General features: G+C 50.8%; 1 protein-coding gene across 1 annotated transcript; it reads left to right on the top strand.

The window, feature by feature from the left end:
• Nucleotides 1-568: 568 nt before the first annotated feature.
• Nucleotides 569-16,287, top strand: MRPS18A (mitochondrial ribosomal protein S18A). The gene is made up of 6 exons (XM_081247159.1): nt 569-694; nt 7,719-7,750; nt 10,191-10,298; nt 12,674-12,797; nt 13,029-13,098; nt 15,868-16,287. The coding sequence occupies exons 1-6, from the start codon at nt 583-585 to the stop codon at nt 16,010-16,012; spliced, it is 591 nt and encodes a 196-aa protein (XP_081103285.1). The 5' UTR covers nt 569-582; the 3' UTR covers nt 16,013-16,287.
• Nucleotides 16,288-16,518: the final 231 nt, after the last annotated feature.

The following is a 16,518-nucleotide window of genomic DNA, read 5'->3' as shown; positions in this document are numbered from 1 at the left end:
GAGCTGAGCCCTGAGAAATAAGTTTACCAGTAGCCACAGAGCAGGCAGAGGAAATAGCTGAGCAAAGGTCCTGGGGCCAAAGGGAAGCGCCAAGTTATGAGAATGAAAGACGCGCGGGGGGTGGGGTGGGGGTGGTATTAACTCTATCCCAGGTCTGCGAGATACCTGATGTTCCAGAACCATTGTTTCTAACCATTTCAACTGCTCTGGTACAGACTTAAGCCCAGCCTCAAGAAGCTGAAAATCCACATCTCACCTGAAGAGAAGAAAAAGTTTTAAAGAAATAGGGGCAGTGCATGTGATTTTACCGAAGAAGCCCGCCAGGGAACGAAAGCGACCTTGGGAACTTCGAGGACTGGCAGACAAGAGCTAAAGACCTCCCTAGACTCTCGGAACAAAGCACAGACTTCACACAACGCCGCACCGCTTTGCGAAAAGCGGGAGAGGTGAGGAAATGGAAGTAACGGACAAGAATAACGGAGCTAGAAGCCCACAGGACGCAAGCTTCCGGCCCACCACTGCGGCTGCGCGCGCGCCGTTCCGGAAGCGGAAGGGCACAAGAGGTCAGCGTTGGTTTTCAAGATGGTGGCCCTCAATGTGCTGGTGTCCGGCTGCGGACGGCTGCTCAGAGGGCTCCTGGCAGGCCAGGCCGCGGCCAGCCGGGCCCGGCCTCCAGCTCGCGGGTTCAGGGAAGGTGAGTCCTGGGTACTGGTGACCTCCCAGGGTTGAAGAGGAGAAGCGAAGGTTGTTTCTTTCTGCCCCCGTGCGCCCCTCCCTCCCTTTCCTTCGCGCGGTTCCGAAACGCCGGAGATGCTTGGGCTCCGGGAGTGCTTGCAGTTCCCTTCCAGACCCTGATGCTGTTACTTTGATCTCCCACCCATCGTGATTTTCCTCATGCGTGGGGACGGGGGTGGGGGGATGGAGATCGGAGAGAAAAGCCTACTTAGTTAGCAGGGGCAGAAGAGAAACCTGTCCCAGGGTTCAGGAAAATTTTTGGTTAGGGTCTGCATGTTAATTCTCCGTTCCGTATTAGCCGAATCGCCGCCTCCTTCATTAAAGAATTCCTGCGCCATCGGGGAAGGACATCTGGATAACCTCCCCCGGGCCTCCCTTTCCAGTTTCTCATCTGAAAATGCTGTAATCTCATGGCAGCTTTTTCTACCTGGGCCGCTAGTCTGAGAAGTGGAAGCTAAGATGGAAGGATCATTGAACAGTTGAAACAGAGGCATATGCTGGATGGTGGCTTTGCTTTTCATTAATATTAAGTCTGGAAAAGCAGCCTGATTCTAGTATTGCACCGAGAGCTTACTGAAGGCCAAGTGCTGTACTTCAAGCTGTTAAGGGATTCTGGAGAAAAAAAAATATAACCCTTTTCCTGAGAACTTAGGTTCTAATAAGATGATATGATACATTCCAATAAATGCAAGTTAGGTATTAGGTATTTACATGCGGAAGTACAGGGAGATTAGGTTACCGGCAACAGCAAACCGAATTGGAAGTTTTCATGAAGGGGGTGTGTCTTTAACAGGCTCATAAAAGGATGGAATCTGGCAGAGAGTGAAAAGGTCTTTCAGGACATAGTCTTTGTGCACTGCTAGAAGCAGGAAAGGATGAGTGATGTGCAATAGAAGTGAAATGGTTTTGTGTGTGTGTGAGTGTGTGTTTTTAAGATCTGGTGTAGTATTGACCAGCATATCCTTTAACTGAAGCTGAGAAGAATCCAGAGGAAAATAGTGATCATTTTTGCCAGGGGGACCATAAAAGTCCAAAAAGAAGAGCCTAATGAAGAGAGCATTGGATTTGTCTCAGAAAAGGTCTCTTTTTTTATCTTTCAAACAGCAATTTCAATAGAATGGCAGACAGGGAACCCAGTTTGGGGAAATGAGAGATAGTTCATGAAGAAATTAGGTGTGTTTGAAAAATTTAGCTATGAAGGGAAGATGGAACATTTGCTAGAAAGAACAACAACATCCAGATACTGCCTGGTTAGCATTAGATAAACTAATTCATTGATAAAGAAAGACAACAAAGAGGTGTCTTGGATAAGGTGTTTCATCTGTTCCCATGCTGCAAAATAGGCATATGCCCATAACATTTTTGAGGGCGTCTACCAAGTGTCAAACACTAACGGCTGCAATTTACTTATCCTTTATGAAATCAAAAGTTGAAAACAGTTTTTTGCTATGTCCCCAGAGGATAAGCAAGCGGAAGAGTTTTGATTTTTTACAAAGGAATATTTGAGATTAGAATTTTTCAGTTGGAGAGTTTGTGAAATGCTGGGCTGTATGATGAGATGGGTGTTTGAAGTCTTCCTTGCCATAAATACCTGGTAGCTTCTCTGTGTTACTGTCAGACCTAAAGGCTAAATAATTGAATTGATGTGATCTTACATGAAGGCATTACCATATTCTATATTTTTCTTGAGAACCACCTATCTCCAAAGCCTTTAAATGAAAAAAAAAACCTTAATATTCTATCCATTATGTGTAAGGCTTAAAGAATTACACATAAAGCTAATTTTGACTGGTCCCAGCTGGTATATTTGACACACAAATAATATTGTACACATAGAATTTAAAGTCATGGAGAGGGGGCTTCCCTTCCCTGGTGGCGCAGTGGTTGAGAGTCCGCCTGCCGATGCAGGGGACGCGGGTTCGTGCCCCGGTCCGGGAAGATCCCACATGCCGCGGAGCGGCTGGGCCCGTGAGCCATGGCCGCTGAGCCTGCGCATCCGGAGCCTGTGCTCCGCAACGGGAGAGGCCACAGCAGTGAGAGGCCCGTGAACCGCAAAAAATAAAAATAAAAAAAGTAATAAAGTCATGGAGAGGAAGCTGGGTGTCTTGCTGAAAATATTCAAGCATTCTACTTTTCAGAGTATCAGATAGTACTTCCTTAATTTTAGTCAGAGTTCATGGGCACTCAACACCACTCCTCCTGCCTATAGAATCTCTCTATCCGAAGCAGTGATTCTCAATTGGGGGCAGTTTTGTCCCTCAGGGAACATTTGGCAATGTCCAGAGACATTTTTGGTTGTCACAGCTGGTGTTCATGGCATGTGGTGGGTAGAAGCCAGGGATGCTGCCAAGCATCTTCCAGTGCACAGGATAGCAGCCCTCCACAACAAAGAGCCACCTGGCCTGAAATATTGATCCTGCTGCTGTTGAGAAAGCCTGGTCTAAAGTTTGACAGAGGGACACACAAAACCAAAAAAGGTAATTACAGAAGAAGCAAGACTAAAGGAAGACAAAAATGGAAGTTGTGGTTTACTCAGTGCCTGCTGCAAACACTGTGCTAGGTTTTCCACGTACACTTATTCAGTCTTCTCAACAGTCCTTAAAGGTGAATATTACAGGCATTTTCACAAATGAGGAAATCTGGTCCAGAGGTGTTTGGGTAGCTGCCCAATATCACACAGCTAGTAAGTAGTGGAGTTGGAAGAACAGCAAGCACTTTTCCCTCCAGTAACATCACCTTGGTATATTCCATAGCAGGGCTTCCGCATGGTTCCCTCCCTTCCCTGAAAGCTCTTGTCAGTTAACTTGCTGGAGACCATTTAGTGTTCATGATTGACACTGTCAGACCTAGCAAAGGTTAGACCTTGTTCCTGCCGTGTCACTCTTAGAGCCCTTGTGAAGGAATGCATTTAAAACAAGAAAAGTAAACACATACGACTATCTGAATTAACAGTAGTGATCTGTCAGACCCTCAGAGCAGAGTGTGTTGAAATGAGTAAAGGCTGAAGGGAATTTTCTTCATCTTTTCCTAAGGGAGCTTTCTGGAGGACTTAGCATTTCAGACAAGGATATGCCTGGCAGGATGGGCATCCTTATAGGTAAAAGCTTTGAGAGAGGAGTGAGCAAATTGGGGCCTTTAAAGAATTCAAAAGACATAGTCCAGGGACTTCCCTGGTTGCGCAGTGGTTAGGACTGTTCCAAGTGCAGGGGGCCCGGGTTCGATACCTGGCCAGGGAACTAGATCTCACATGCATGCTGCAACCAAGAGTTCACATGCCGCAACTAAGGAGCTGGCGAGCTGCAACTAAGGAGCCCGCCTGCCGCAACTAAAACCCAGCGCAACCAAATAAATAAATAAATATTTTTTTTTTTTTTTTTTAAAAGACGTAGTCCAGAGTAACCTCCTAGTGGAAGGAGATTTTTATGTAGCAGTAAGACTCCTCATTTGAAGGATGGGACATTCCCTCAGAGGTCCAAGGGGAAAGGAAGGGGTAGGTGATGAGAGAATCAGAAAACTTTCGTGGCAGAATTAAAGGTGAACAGAAGGGAGCAGAGCTTGAGCAAGGAAGGAGTCTGAGGAGAGTAGTCAGTGGCCATACTTAGCCAACATGCGCTGTACTCCCTGACCCTGCATAAGGTTGTTGGTGCTGCCGTTTAGCCACCTTGCCATTCGGTTGCTCCGTCCCTTCATACTCTACTTGGGACTTGGTTTCCATGGATCCTTTCCAAGAAGAACCTTGGTCTCTGGGCACTTCCTGCAGCAGTGCCCTCCACTCCTCGTCTTTCCGCTCTCCTTACTTCCTCCTTTACTAAACAGCTGGGTCTTTATCCCGCTGCAGTTCACTGCGTCTGTGTTTATGTGGCCATCGAGGTCTTTTTCCATTCATTGCAATCTCACCTTGATGCTGTTTGCTCTAGACTTACAATTCAGTTATCTTGGACTCCATCCTAGGTGAGTATTTACTGAAGTACTCAAAGGATCTCTTTACGAGGCATGGACTTTGTTAGAGTGAGATTCCCTTGCTTGGTATAGTTCTCTTTTCTCCTCTAGGGCAAAGACTGTGTCTCCTAAGTAGGCTGGAGCTCTCCACAGTGGGTGGAGCCCGGCTGTACATTCCATGGGTGCTCAGCAGATGTGTTGCCTCCTGTGGCACAGATTATTTGATGTGTATGAGAAGTGCCTATCTTAGAAGATTTTGGCCCTTAATTCTAGTTTAGGAAACTGCTTTGTATCTTTCCTTAGTTTACTTGATACAGCCATATCTCGGAACACAAGAGCAATTCCATCTTTTCCTAAACAAGTTTTCAGTTAGTGACTAACAGTTTTTTATTAGTCCAGCTTTTCTTATCCACCCCCACTTCTCTTGAATGGAGAGGAGGCCAGGAACAAATGGATCTCAGGTTTTGTTTGGTTTTGACATGTTTTTGTATGCATGCTGAAAAGCAATATTATTTTGATTCCTAACTCCTGTTTTCAGAGGCTTGAAATCTCCTAGGGCCTCTTCAGGCTCCGGTGGGCCCTCTGTCCCTGCACTGAGACACCGCCCTGACCAGTCTCTGTCGTGTAAGAGTTCTCCAGTCATTCCTTCTCATTTGACAAATTGTCTCTATTAGATAAGCATCTGCCTATTGTTTTACCCACTGACTTATAGTGAGATGATTCACTGGTTCAGAGTTGCTGTGTGGGGAGCTCATTAACAGTGGAGCTTGCTACGAGCTTTGATCTGTCTTCCAGGGTACAGTGGGATGACTTCAGGGTTTGGTTCTTTGCCGGGAGTGATGTGTGTTTTGCTAGACTTGTTTACTTGATGGTTAGGACCCAAGTGCCTCCACCTAGAGGGGAAGCACATGTTTGTCCGCTTCATTTCAGGGCACTGTTCTCACGCTGACTCGAGTGGTACTGGAGTGGGTCTCTCCTTTTGTTTCCTATCAGGATTCTTAAAAACTCGCCCCCCACCTGTTGTTGCTCAGATTGGGTCACCCTCCGTCCCTCTTCCAACTTGGTTTTTGCAAATTTGCAAAGTTTCCGGGATGCCTGGCAGCCCTGCTGGGCTAGGGCTGCGTCCTCCTGCCTCCCTACTTTTGTAGGCTGACACAGTGCAGTGACCATCTCCCTGCAGCTGTGCTGGCCACCAGACTGAGTACCAGTTTGAGTCTCACCCACATCCCATTTAGGCTGGTCTCTGTTCGAAACAAGTAGATCTGTGCGGTGACACATTTTCTCCTAGGGAGAGAAACCTAGTTTGTCTTTGAATTGATTGGTATACAGTGTTCTCTGGAGGAAGCCTCGGGGCCTTTCTGGCCGTTGTTATACTCCTTTGTGTGTGTGGAGTTGAAGTTGAGAGGCTCTCAGGTTGGTTGTTTGAAGTAATGAGTCTTTATGAATGGCCTTGCCCAGAAAACAAACGGGGGACAATTCCAGGCAATCTGTGTCCAGTTTGGTGTCAGTCACAGAGCTCAGTGATCACAGATGCTGCTGTGGGCCTCCGGGTGGGTTAGAATTGCCTCACTTTTTTTTCTTAGACATTTTCATTCTCTCTTTTTACTGTTTATTTTTTATTGCAAAGGCAGTACATGTTTATTTTAGAAATTTCAGAAAATCACCTCCTCCCATCCCTGAGGGAAAACCAGTATTACCATTTAGGTGCGCAGCTGTAGGGGTCTGTGAGCTTCCTGTAATCCATGTCTAATTGTGTGTACACTTACGGACGTGTTTCCAGGGCAAGGTCCGTAACTTTCATTAGATTCACAAAGTTAACCTTAGGCTCTTTCTAATCTGTACTACTTCTTTCCTTGGCTAGGGCTGAGTAGAACTGATTGTGGTAGCCAAGCTACTGTTAAAATATGGTTTTACTATTTGGGGAGACAGTTTGCAGCCTACTATGTGCACTCATGTTTTCTGTTACAGTAGTTAGCAGTCAGAAGGGCATTATGAGAAGTATTTTGCTCCCTAGCCTTTATGGAGCATCTGCAGTATGCCAGTTCCTATGCTAAAAGCCATGGCTTCTTTCTCTAAAGAAACTGGGAGACCAAGGAGAATCTCCAAGAACTTTCTATTTGATTATATTTGCGGAATGTGGGTTATTAGCTTGGTTCTTCCTTTGGATATTGTTGAAGTTGTCTTTCTGCATCCTGGTTAAGTAAGAGGAAATATGTGCAGCCTGGCTTGCGTGCCTGTGTGCGTGCGACTTAATTGTCTTGCCCTCGGGTTCTCTTCTGACTGCCGCAGCGAAGAGCTGAGGGAGGCCCTCTAGTGTGGAACTGCAGCACTCTCTGCAGTTCTGCCTGGACCCCATATCTGCAGGCCCCTCATTCCCACCTCTCCCATCACCCCTCTCCGGTGTGGATAACAAAATGCACCCCTGCAGGGAGAGGAGAGGATTTGACTCACACAGCTGCCCTTGTACAGCTTTAACACAAGGCTCTCAGGATGTTTTAGGAGTGAACTGGTCTCATTACTTATCCACCGTGGGACCCCTGGAGCAGTGTTAGTTCAGTGCTGTATCTTAGATTGCAAACTCGTCAAGGTCAGGAATCATATTTGTCTGGTTCTCCTCATGAAAGAACATATGCGATGGGTATTTTTGAATGTCTTTTAGCGGCTTCTGCCCACTTCCCACCCCCCACCTTCAACCCTCAACTCTTAGGCCATTGTTGCTAGCCACAGTAGGGCAAGGTCTTGCCAAGTACCTTGGATGGAACCAAGATGAATCTAAGCTTAGAAATGCAGAAACAGTGTGGAGACCCTTAATCCCAGACAGATGATATGACGTGGGCATCGGGGCTTGCCCCCACCCAGCCTCCAGGGCACAGAGCCTTGGCACTGGGAGGTGAACCCTGCACACTTCCTTTTCCAGGTCAGGGCTGTGGGAGAGTGCAGAGAGAGGGCTCCGTTTTTCTGCATGTGTAGAGTTTGAGCTGTTACTTGAAACTCCCTGTTCCTTATTAAATGGCTGACCTAGTTTCTCCCTTTTATCTCTGTAGTGGTGGAGATCCAAGCAGGGAAGACAACTATAGTAAGTATCGTCGAGTTGGCCACTTCTAACATCTTTAATGCTTGGAGCTGCCTGGCTGCTCCTCTGAGGGAGGGTGGGAGGCCCCAACTGGACTCCTGGCTTCAGGATCTGCTCCCTCTGTGACCATAAATCCCACAGTCTACTATTTTCAACCTGTGTGTGAGAGTGTGGTTAATCAGGAACAGTTGCTGTGCCTGGACTAAGGCATCTGTTACTTGATTAAAGTGGCCCTTTGTATGACAAGAGCTCATAGGTATTTGCTGATATGTTCTTTGGCGGGTGATAAGTCAGTTTTCCAAAGGGGAAAACTAAGGTAATGACAAGACTAGAGAGAGTAGACCCCGGGCGAGGAGCCTGGATCTTTCCTTTCTGCCTAGAATGACTAAGCTACTACTCCTTCAGTGATGTAGTTAGAAGGTGACGCTCTCTGGGCCCTGGGCTCATAGCTGGCACCCTGTCTTCTCTGTTGGTGAGAAAGCTAGCACAGTTCTTCACCCACCTACTCCCCCCCTCCCTCACTGGGCCCATCTCACCTCCCTTCCTCTGGGAGTCATGGGGCCTAGATTATCCTATAATCCCTAAAAGACAACGTTGTTTTCACATGGCCTTCCACGCCTCCAAGAAATCCTCAACCACTCCACCGAGTTCCCAGAAGCCTCTGTAGCTTCCATGTCAACCAGGGATTTAACCCTTTGGCAGCCAGTCAAGATCAGTCCTCCCCAAGGCCTTCTTATCCCCAGGACAAGCCTTAGGGTTCCCTCTTTGGGTCTTCCCCAGAACACTCCCTCAGCCTTTTCACTGCTTAGCCTCACAACAGTTCTTTCTAGGGGGATCCCATTCCCTTAGGGCACCTTTTTTGGTTCCCTTATCTAAAGCCAAAACAGGTATTCACCCTTTAAACTCCATGCTGGTGGAGAGAAGCACATCTGGCTTTTGAGTGTGAAGAGTGTTTTTCCTGTGGGGCGTGAATTTGCTGTTTGTGGAGTGAACACAGAAGTATGTGGCCCCATGAGAGCCCCTGGGGGAGGTAACCCAGCCATGCCTGGAGAGGCGCTGCCGTGGCTGACTTTGGGTATTACTCTCCAGGGTCTCACTTTCTTCATCAGTAAAATAAGATCATGATTCCGCCCTCACTAGGTTGTGGGGTTAAATGAGATGATACATGTGGACCATTATTAGCACAGAACCAGGCCTATAGTGGGGAGTCAATAAGTGTTAGCTCTCCCCCACCAGGCCCACCTTGACCCCCTCCCAAGTCCTTCCATATACTTGCACATTTTCCCTAGCGCACCTCTCCCTTTCTGGCATAGCTGTGGTGGCCTTGGCAGAAGGGTAGTAACAGCACCCTGCATGGCCAAGCCTTGCTTCTGGCCCCCTTTGCCTTCTGCCAGTTCTTCCCTGGGAGACAGTGTTGCTTCCCTCCCAGAGTCTCTCAGACCTGTCCCAACATCACACAATCTGTGGCCTCAATCAGCAAGGCTTTCTAAACTCCCCTTCTTGCAATTGGAGCTGATGCCCAGATCATTGGTTTATTGAGCTTAGTAATTCCAAGGCTGTGTCACAGGATACAGCAGCCATGGAGGAGGTCACTTCACACGTGGCCTCAGCACGGTTTGAAAGGTGTCATCCAGAGTGACAAGAGGAGGAGGGCAGGGGAATGTATCCTCTCCTCTGTGTTTTTAGAGAGAGGGGGGAGGAGGAGAGCGCACACAGTTGTCTGCTTGTATAGGCCTAGACCAGCCTTCTCAGCCTGGCACTGCTGGCGTTTTAGACTGGCTGGTTCTGTGTTGTGAGTGGGGGCTGTCCTGTGCATGTAGTGTGGTTAGCACCTTCCCTGCTAGAGGCCAGTAGCACTCCATCCCCCCGTGGGGATGATCAGAAATGTCTCAGACGTTGTCCAGTGTCCCCTGGATCCTGTTTTTAGGCAACCCTGCCTGGTTGAGAACCACTGGCATAAACTTACCTCTGTCAGATAAAACTGGAAACTGCAGTTTCCTCTGAGAAGGACATGCAGGGTGGGAGGGAGACTTCCTTTGTACTCCGCATCCCTGCACAGTTTGAAACTTTTTACCACGTGCATTTATTACTTTTTCCCAAAGGAGAGAGAGGGAGGCATAATGTTCTGGAGTTTTTGTCTTTTTGAGGAAGGAAAGGTAGCATTCAGCTGATACAGCAAACCCCTCCCTCTTGCCACCAGCATTAAGTCCAGTTTCTACTACCCTTGCAGACCATCAGACCCATCTCTGTGGCCACCCCAAGGTCCATTATCCAGCAGCTATGGAATCAGCACCACAATTCTGGCGGAGAGACCCGTTAGCTACTCGCGTGAGGCCCCCAGAGATGAAGTCTCACCAGCACTCCTACCACTCGGGGGGTTGTTTGAGGATGAGAGGCTCTGCACAGCCCTCTCCCTCACAGGCTCTCTTTCTCTGCCTCCTAGATTGAAGGCCGAATCACAGGGACTCCCAAGGAAAGTCCAAATCCCCCCAACCCCTCCGGCCAGTGCCCCATCTGCCGCTGGAACCTGAAACACAAGTATAACTACGAGGTGAGTCTGGGCACAGACACACACGTCTGCGCATCTTGGAGCTCGTGTTCCCCGTGGGCTTAAGCAGCATCTCAATGAACCACCAAGACAGAAGCATTTTGTCCAGTTTTAAAAATGCTCAGGCTCCACCTCCAGATGATTCTGTTGGCCTGGGGTGGAGCTCAGCCATCATTATTTTTTAAAGCTCCCCAGGTGATTCTAATGTGCAGCAAGGGTGGAGAGTCACTGACTTAGTTCATGGTCTGGTTGTGGTTGATTCAGACCACCAGGGCCCTGGAGCCCCGTCTCATAGGGCTATGTTCCCAGGGGAGTGGAATCAGAATCTGAGCTTGGCTTTCCTCCTTTTATAATGAGGGCATCTCTGGAGAGTCCTTACTGTGATCTGGGGATACATCATTCTCTTTCCATATTGGAGCTACAAAGACCCCTGTTTGCTGTAGGTCTTCTAGAGCTGTTGTTTCACAGAGAGATGACAAGAGTGAACAACAATAGGTGAGTTGCACGGGGTGCTGCTCTATGTGTAAGCACCTACGGGGCATAATTCACTTAGTTTTCACAATATCCCTGTGACGTAGGGACTATTTTCATCCTTGTTTTACAGATGAGGAAATTCGAGGCATGAACTTGTTAATGAACAAGTGCCTCAGATCACCCAGCTAGTAAGTATCAGAGCTGGGACGCACACTCTGGGGCTACAAAACCCAGGCAGAGGCTACGATCCCAGCTAGTACTCTATATCGTGTCTAGAGGTGGGGCGGGCCTGCGGGAAAGGACGCAGCCCTGGAGAAATCCATACTTGTCCTTCAACGTTCTATTGGTGACATTAAGCAACCCTGTTTTTAGGTTTCAGGTGATTCGGACTCTGGGCCAGTTTGACCTGCAGGTTGTCCCTATGCCCCTCTGTGGAATGGGATGACTAAGGGCAGAGATCCCGGTCAGGTGGTCAGAGCAGGAGAGGCCACATGTCCACGGGATCTGAACAGAATGACCCAACTAATCTCCTGGGCTGGGAGCCTTGGCTTCAGGCCACCCCGGGGTGGGGGTGGGGGTATTCTTTTGACCTGTCCCGGCCCTTCCGCTGATGGCCACCTGGAGTAACAGGGAACTTGCAGGCCACGGGGCAGTGCTCTCAGCTTCTTGTGACATGGAAGTTAGTGGGGTCCTGGCCATACTTAGAATCCCAGCTGTGGATAGAGAGGTGAACCCCACACCTGCCTGATCACCATGGGGCACTCTTCCTATGAGCCATTTCCAGGAAATGGACTTGGCTCTGTTTATCAAGCAGAAGAAATCCAGTCCCCTCCAAGGTAAAGGCTGAAGAAGTTGTTTTTCTTTTACCCCTTTCCGCTCAGGGCACCGCCACTTTGAGCTGCACAGAGCTGTCAGCTTTCTTGGCAGCCTGCAGTGGGGGCACTGGGGCTGTGAGACCAGTGTATTATCCCTGGATAATCCAATCCAAGTTCTTTTCATCAGATTCTGGAGATTACGGGGGTGGCAATTGGGGGCCTGCGTCCCCCGGGAGCTGTCCAGTGATTAAAACAAACCTGCCGTTATACGGCGAGGCACCTGCCAGGGCAGCGAGTCAGTTTGAGGACCAGGACCATGGAGACAGGCATGCCAGGCCCCTCCGAGTCGGGTGGGTGACTTTTCCTTAACCCTCTCAGCCATCCTGTGAGAGTTGGGAGGGGACGTGGTCTCTCTTGATTCTGATTCTTAATTCTTGACTCTCTCCTTGACTCATCCAAAGCAGTCTGATGGTTCAAAGGAAGCCCAAGAATCCATTTACATCTGGTCACAGGGGGCTTAGAAGATGTGGGATTTAACCTCGCAACCTGGCCCCATCCTCAGCTTGTTGCTGCCTGGGGCTTCAGAGGGCACGGCACAAGGTTGAGGGGCTCTGTGGGTCTTCTGGGCTGTGGCATGTAGACTCTGGGGGCGGAAATGGTACAGGTTTTCCCTGTTGTGCAGAAGTACATAACATACCCCCTACCTCACCCAAGGAGGAGACCACACCTTTCATCACCAGGAAAGATACCGTGGGTGCATGAAAGCTTGTTAACCTTCTTGAAGAGTTCCTGTTCTCTAACCTAGTCTATCGGAAGACTTATCTCATGGAGGAGCTGAGGGCTCCTGGGGTTGGTAATGGGGTCGGGAAATCTCGCTAAGTTGGGATTGAACCTTTGTTGGGGTGGAGGTAGCAGGCCTGCGTGCAGAGCTCTGTGGGGAGGGAGTGGCCTCAGGTCTGTTCCGGGGGAGCCTCAGCCTCTTGCAGTGCCAGGGTACAGCAGCCTCCCCTGGAGGCCACTCGGCCCTGGCTCCCCAGCAGCAAGTGCCCGTCCAGAGGACCTGCATCTCCTGTTTTCCGTTTCCACTAGGATGTTCTGCTGCTCAGTCAGTTCATCCGGCCACACGGGGGCATGCTGCCCCGAAGGGTCACAGGCCTGTGCCAGGAAGAGCACCGCAAGATTGAGGAGTGTGTGAAGATGGCCCACCGAGCAGGTAGAAAGCACCTTGGGCTAAGAGGGGCAGAAGAAGGCTGTGGGCACCATTTCCACCCTCCAGCTGCCCCGTGTTCCAGCCCCTCCTGAAAGGGCAATGGGTATCCAGAGGCTTCATTATACTCACCCCCTAGTGCCAACCTCCTACCCCCTTGGGCTTTCCCTCCAGCCCCCAAGAGCTGCACAGGGAGCTGCAGAGACCATCCCCTTAAATGCTTTTCTCTCCACTCAGGTCTGCTCCCAAATCACAGGCCTAAGCTTCCCGAAGGATTTGTTCCAAAGAGCAAACCCCGACTCAACAGGTAAGCAAACCTGGGCTGGGGAGGCTCTCTCCTGGAGCTCGTCCCACAGTTCAGGAAAGCTGGAGCATTCTGTCCCTTCCAGCCTAAGCACCCACCCCATCAGTCCGACCACTGTGCACGCCTCTTGTTACCCTCCCCTGCCGGCCTCAGCCTCTCTCCTTGTCCCTCCCCAGTAGGGCACTTAGCACAGGGGTAAGAAGGTCGTTCTTCTTGTGCTAATGTGCTTATCTTCTGTTTATGACATCATACTGGGTTGCTATGGGAATGTCAGAGCACTTCTGCAAACTTTCAGTAATAGCACTGGGGTTATTAAAGGGCAAAATGAGGCCTTAGAAATAGAAATGGGAAGGCTCTCCGGGTCAGGGCCACTGTACATAGCTGCGCAAATCGTACACTGCAAAACTTTAAGGCAGCATCCAGGTAGACTAGATTGTGAATGGTTCTCCCTAGAGTTGTGCAGTTAACAACCTGCACAGCTGCACATGGCATCCCATGAGGTCCTGAGGTTTTATAGAGGAGGAGAGCAAGTCCCCTAGGTCCTAGAATCAGTCAGTCTGCCTTTCAGGTGGCCCCCTCTGGTGTAGATATAGATTCCTGTCTAACACTTAAACAGCTGTCTCTGACATTACCACACCCACATACTCCTAGAACTATAATACCCCCTTGTTGAGAGTAGATCCAGGTCTGTAAAATCAATGTTGGTATTTCTTCTTGTTCTCCCGTATCGTATCAATAGACCCCTTGCCTTCAGCCTGTCCCGCTGCCACTGGAATTGCACTCTGTGGTTAAAGCAAAGCAAGATACCCCACCCCCAGCAAATCTCCTAGGCTGATCCCCAACAGAACCCAGGCATGGAGGATGAGAGGCCAGGCAGATACTAGCCATGGATTGCTGGGCTGGGGGAGCAGGGCCAGAGCTGGGTCTTCACTGCCGCCTCGCCAACACCCTGGCCCCTTGCCCATCTCCACCTGCACCTCCCACACTGCTAGCTGGGCCATGTGCCAGCAGCCCCGGAGGAACGGGACATATTAACCTCTTCCTGTCTTTCCCAAATGTGCTGTGGACCTTTCGGGGGTGGAGCCCACCCCTACTCTGACTTGTTAAGAGACAGCAGCAGGCCTAAGGACACAATCCATCCTTCCCTCAGGCCTTTGAAGCAAAGCCAGGCTCCCTCCCATATATCCGGTGTCCTTTAACGTGACACAGGATTGATGATGCGTGGGGGCTCTTGGGTTGCAAAGGCCACCCTGGGGAGGAGAGGGAGTCCTGGCTACATGGGAGGCTGATTCCTTACAAGGGACTTTATGATTCCATCCAGAGGTCCTTGAGCTGCCATGCACCGGCCCAGGCTGTGCCGGGCCCCAGGGAGCCATGCGTCCTCCTTCCCCGCTCCTTCAGGAGAGGTAGGAGGAAGGAACCTTGGTTCTTCTTAGAGCTGGAGTGTTCCCAGAGGACCGTCGGAGGCCCTCAGCCCCCTCCCCTGCCAGCTGGCTGCTCCTTGTGGCACAAGCATCAGGCCCAGGGCCAGCTGAATGCCAGCTTCCCTGGGGTCTCCAGGGTGGGAGGGGCAGGGGGCCTTTAGGGCAGCAACTATGGAGAGCCTGGTGAGCCTCGGGATCTGGGGTCTTCAAACCCAAGGAGCACCCCTTTGGGGGAGGCTGCTCCTACACCCCCCCTCTTCACCCACCCTTCTGAAGCCTGGGAAATGCCAGCACAGGGGCCTGCCAGGTCCCAGCACCACCATAGGCATCCCTGAGCCCAGCCCACTGCACAGAGGCCCCCCCCTGCTGGGGCACTGACAGCCCAGTGGACATGGGGAAGCCCTCTCCTGCCGGCCTACCTCGCACGTGGCATGGGGCCAGTACCACCCACAGCTTTTACTTCCTCACAAAGCTCAGAGCAGAAGACATAGGTCCAGGGGAGCTCAGTTGAAATGTACAAATCAGCAGTCATTTTTTCACTCTTAGCTAAAAATTTTCAGCCATGGTTATTAATTTTTTTAATTAAAACCTCTCATTTGAGGGTCTCTAGAGGCGGCTGGGTTGAGCCCTAACCTAGTGTGGAAGCAGGGGAGGATCCTGGCCTTTGCCATGGCTGAGCTTTCAGGACGAAGGGTGGGCCTCTCTGGACGGGATCCAAGTTTCGCTCTGGACGGAGTAAACCCCAGTCCCAGCCGGCATGAGCCACTTTTCCGGGAACTATCAGGGCCCTGCTGCCATCCCCAAAGGAGGCAAAAGGACTATGGGTGGCAGCCATCTTTCCCCACCCCCACCCCCTCCTACTTACAAGAACCTTCCTGGCCCCCATCATGGGTTGGGTGAGGGGCAGGGATCCTCTACGAGTTATGGCTGCCTAGGCTTGTTCCCTGAAGGCTGGGGTGGCAGAGTGAGCCAAGTCGGGGAGAGGGAAGGATTCCTCCAGGCCCTTACATCAGCCTCTCCTCTCCCCGTGACTGGGCCACAGAGGGACGATCTGCTCTCTGAGCAGCCTCTTCCTCCACCTCCTCCCCCAGCAAATGCACACAAACACTGACGACTCATAAAGATCCAGGAAGCGTGTGGCCTTGTGCTGCCTGACCCTGGCCACACACACCTGCGGCAACAGGAGCCCAGCCCATCTGTTTACAGCATACTCAGCAGTTGGTCCCAGGAAAAGCCCTTCTCCTCAAGAAAGGAAAACTGGTGAAAGGGTTTGGTTGGCCAAGCGTGGCTTGGGCCTGAGGAGGCCATACCCACGGTCCCACAGCCGCCTCTCGTCCTCGCTCCACAGGTACCTCACCCGCTGGTCTCCCCGCTCCGTCAAGCCCATCTACAACAAAGGCCACCGCTGGAACAAGGTGCGCATGGCCGTGGGGTCCCCCTTCCTGAAGGACAACGTCTCCTACGCGAGCAGGCCTTTGGTGCTGTATCACTGACTGAGATCAGGGCCTCCCGAGAGCCGGCCCTGAGCTCATCCTGCACTCCCGCCCCATCCCACCAGGGTGGCCTGGCTCCTCCAACGTGGATGGCACAAGGGCTAGCAGGCCCAACACCAGTGCCCTGGGCCTGCTCTGCAGCAGAGCTGGGTGCTGGGTGCAGGTGGGGCAGTAGAGTCCCCAGGCAGCTGCTGTGGTCTCGTGACTGGCCTGGGCTCATTGCTGGTGGACAGGAGCTTTGCCCACAGGAATGTTATAAACCAGCTTGTACTCACCCACTGGGTGTGCGCCCACTGCTTGGGAAGTGCGGGGGGCTCGGCCCGTTTCCGGCCAGTTACTGAGCATTGAGTCACTGATCTCTTGTGATGGGCCACGTGAATGCAACAGGGGAGTTCACGGGCCAAACAGGTTCCCTTCCTCTCTATTGACAGCTGTTAGCTTTTTGGCCAGGGGGGCTGCAAGGAGGAGGTAAGTTAGGCTGCCCGGCCCATGTGCAGCTCTCATCT

This window comes from Mesoplodon bidens (assembly GCF_964165515.1).
Source record: "Mesoplodon bidens genome assembly, chromosome: 10".
Taxonomy (NCBI): Eukaryota; Metazoa; Chordata; class Mammalia; order Artiodactyla; family Ziphiidae; genus Mesoplodon; species Mesoplodon bidens.
Note: the sequence above shows the minus strand (reverse complement) of the source record. Positions and strands in the feature narration are given on the sequence as shown.

Bases quoted from the DNA above. Each gene is read 5' to 3' on its own strand.
- MRPS18A (XM_081247159.1), top strand. From the start codon at position 583: ATGGTGGCCCTCAATGTGCTGGTGTCCGGCTGCGGACGGCTGCTCAGA. The intron at 10,299-12,673 runs GTGAGTCTGGGC...CGTTTCCACTAG, and splicing joins AACACAAGTATAACTACGAG to GATGTTCTGCTGCTCAGTCA. The intron at 13,099-15,867 runs GTAAGCAAACCT...CTCGCTCCACAG, and splicing joins AGCAAACCCCGACTCAACAG to GTACCTCACCCGCTGGTCTC.